The sequence below is a fragment of the Globicephala melas genome, chromosome 10 (assembly GCF_963455315.2).
Source record: "Globicephala melas chromosome 10, mGloMel1.2, whole genome shotgun sequence".
Classification (NCBI taxonomy): domain Eukaryota; kingdom Metazoa; phylum Chordata; class Mammalia; order Artiodactyla; family Delphinidae; genus Globicephala; species Globicephala melas.
The window spans coordinates 6,988,629-6,992,031 of record NC_083323.1 but is presented as its reverse complement, the minus strand read 5'-3'; the positions used below and the strand labels follow the sequence as shown (position 1 = coordinate 6,992,031).

The 3,403-nt window shown below is 62.1% G+C and overlaps 1 protein-coding gene across 1 annotated transcript; it reads right to left on the bottom strand.

Annotated features, from left to right (window-relative positions):
- Positions 1 to 883: 883 nt before the first annotated feature.
- TNFRSF13C (TNF receptor superfamily member 13C) lies at positions 884 to 2,856 on the bottom strand. The gene is made up of 3 exons (XM_030855794.2): positions 2,706 to 2,856; positions 2,116 to 2,433; positions 884 to 1,564 (listed from the first exon to the last, which is right to left on the bottom strand). The coding sequence occupies exons 1-3, from the start codon at positions 2,854 to 2,856 to the stop codon at positions 1,383 to 1,385; spliced, it is 651 nt and encodes a 216-aa protein (XP_030711654.1). The 3' UTR covers positions 884 to 1,382.
- Positions 2,857 to 3,403: the final 547 nt, after the last annotated feature.

The following is a 3,403-nucleotide window of genomic DNA, read 5'->3' as shown; positions in this document are numbered from 1 at the left end:
CACGGTCAAGATGGGAATTCCCTGGCGGTCCAGTGGTTAGGACTCCTAGCTCTCACTGCCGAAGGCCTGGGTTCAATCCCTGGTCAGGGAACTAAGATCTCATAAGCTGCGCAGCATGGCAAAGGAAAAAAAAAAAAGGAACATGGTCAAGAACCTACAAGTGGGGCAAAATGGTACTCAGAATCCCATCTGCTGATTCCCAGTCCATCATGCCTTCCCAGGGTGCTAAGCTGTGACAAATTCCAAGGACACTGTCCAGGGTGGAGTCCAGGTCAGGAGGTTCTAACCCTGTGTCCCTGTGTAGGAGGGTCGGCAGGAAAGTCAGTGGCTGACTGAGTGCACAGGATGGTCCAGAACTGGAAGAGATGGTCTCAGCTCCAGGCCCCAGAGCAAGGGGCACCACTGTCAGAGGAACAGTTCCACTGGGATGGTGGGTGACCATAGGGGGCTGGCACAGAGTGGCCAAGTGACCCAAGCACTTGGGGAGGACAGGCCACAAAGAGAAGGACACTCAAGGAACATCAGGTCCAGCTGGTTCAAGGCCAGAGGCCTGCCCTGGCCTCCTAACAAGGAGCCTCTTGCAAGTCCTGGGCCCTGCCCTGTGTACAGCCCAGTGTGCCCTGGAGGCAGCTGGGATTCCAGGTGGTCTCTGATGGAGATGCCTGTCAGTGTGCCTTCAGTGTGAATCTGCAGTCCAGCTCCAGAGGCTGTAGACTTCCTCCCAAGGGAAGAGAGGGCTTCCTCCCAAGGGAAGGGAGGGCTACAGCCTGGGGCTCTGCAAGCTGCCACCAGGGTGAAAATGGCATCATAGGTCCTAGCAGATTGGGCCAAGCTCAGGGGTAACCCTAGGATACAGATACCAAAGAATCAGCACAATTCAGGCTATTTCTTAAAATCATCTTGTACTAAATCCCAAAGAAAACAGGTCAGTTGGTTACCCATTGCTTCCATTTGTATCAGTTTAAAAGCAGGACAGCTCTGAGAGCAAGTATTAAAAAAATACAACACCCAGCTACAAATTAAGCATCCTCCCACTCGATAATTTTCCTAGATTCATTCTGGTTTCTGGTGGCTTCCCCATGCTTAAAAAAACCTCCTAGTCAGAGTACCCCAACCACTCGAAAGCACAGAGCTCAGCCACGACCTTTGAGGGCTGCCATAGATGGTATGATTTTAAGCCAAATGCTAACATGCCATACGATGCCATGCAGTCTGAACCCTGTGGTCTGCGGTGCCTGTGGTTCTGCAGGGTTAGCCGGGGAGCAGCATGGTTCCCAGAAAAGGGATGGGTGAGAACTGGGGTGAAGAACCGAATTCAATCTCTAAGCCCCTGGCTGATGGCCCGCAGGGAGGGCAGGGACCACCTCCTGCCCCCTCCGTCGCTATGGTTGCTCCGGGCCGGCCGTCTTAGTGGTCACCAGCTCAGTGGAACCCAGCTCTGTGGCTGGCACAGGTACGCTGTGGGCAGGTGGGGTGGTAGCTGGGTCTTCACTGGGCGGAAGCCAGATGGGAGCTGTGGCATCCAGGGTTCCCAGGGAGAGGACGTTGTCACCGTCCAGGGGCTCTGGGGAGGTGGCAGGGGAATGCAGGGTCAGGATTGGGTCACAGCCTTCCCCCATCCCTGTTCCAGAAGCCTCCCTGGAGGAACAGCCCTCTGACTTATGAGAGAGAAGTCAGTTGATGAAGCCCCACTGGCGGGACTGGGGAGGGTGGCACATGATCGGCCCTCAGGACAGGAAGTGCTGAGAGCGCTGGCAAAATGGGAGAGGGCGAGGAGGGGTGGGAACCAGTCTGGCTGTCCAGAGAGAGGGCAGGACAGACCCCCTCCCTCGACCGGGCTCCCCAGCCTTGTGTCTCTTCCTCACACAAGTCTGGGACGCCAGAGCTGTGTCCCTCGCCTGGACCAGGGTCTGGGACAGGATTATTTCTCCCTGCTCAGCCTGAGACCCTCAGAGCGCACTCTTCGTCCCCTCTGTCTGCATCACCCCCTAAAGCCCTGCCTCTGCTTCAGACCTCCCCCACGCCTTTACCCTGCCCCTGCCCCTGCCCCTCAAGGGCCATGTCTCCCCTCCGACGGCCCCCAGCGCTCTCGGTTCCCCTAGACACGGAACTTACCATCCTGGTCTCTGTCCGGGGCCTCCAGGGCCTCTGGGGCGGCCGCCGCGCCGGGCCGCCGCCGTCGGCGCCTCCAGCTCACCAGGCCCAGCAGGACCAGGGCCAGCGCCAGGCCCAGCAGCGCGGGGGCGCCGAAGAGCAGCGCCGGGAGCGGCAGCGCGGCCTCGGCCGTGGCCCCCGGGCCCACCGACTCCTGCGGCTGCAGCGCCGTCCCGGGCGCCAGACTGCTCGGGCCACCTGCTGGAGGGGACGGGCAGGCAGAGCACGGGGCAGAGGGGAGAGGCGAGCGGGGAGGGGGAGGGTCGGAGGGAGGCGAGGCTGGGCCGCGGAGGGGAGGGACAGCCGGACGGGGCAGGGCAGGGGGAGGGGGAGAGAGGGGGCCGTGAGGGCCACGCGGCGATGGCTGGTCGCCATCCAGGCCCCAGCCCACAGGCCCCCCTCCTCGCCCGTTAACGCGATGCCCCCCGACGTCCTGGGACAGGTGGGGGTCATGCCTGCGACTCTGGTAGGGCGGGGTCCTCCCTGCAGAACCCTCCCTCCCCTTTCAGGGCCGCCCTGCGTGCCGTCCGTCAGCGCGGCTCAACTCTTACCCGGTCTAGGCTCTGTCGTCCGGAGGAGACTGCAGGCCACGCATCTGCGAACCAGCGGGTCGAAGCACTGGGCCTGCAGGCACTGCGGGGTGGCCGGCATGTCTCTGCCCCTCAGGCCCCTCGCCCCTCGCCTCATGCTGCCGAAGCCCATGCCTGTCTGCCTACCCCGCTGGGGCTGAGTCTGGCCTCTGCTGCCCCATGGGGAGGAAACCGGGCGGGGCCACCACCCACCCCGCCCTCCTGCCTGCTGGGGTGGGACCAGGTGGGGCCACTCTTAGCCAGGGCCCCGGCACCCCAGACCTTCTATCTGTGGTTTCTCCATTCAACCATCACCTCCGGACAACCACTGGGCGGGCCCTCTGCTGGGCACTGAGATGAGGCTGGGGCTCAAACCAGGGCCTGCTCTTGGGGAGCAGAGGATGGGCCCCTTAATCGGGACACAGACCTCTGGGTGGCCTCCTCTGTCCTGCTTCCCAAGGCCGGTCCAGAGTCCTAGACCATGCTCACCAGGCATCTCCCCCCCACCTGCCTCCTCCGGGGAGCCCTCCTGTCCTTCTCAGGCAGAGCTGCTCAGTTCATCAAACACATCCTGAGTGGCCATACTGTACCAGGCCCCAGACGACTCCCACCCTGGAGGTGGTGATGGGGGAGACAATGCCTCACGGCAGCGGCATCAATGAAGATGATCACCACGGAGG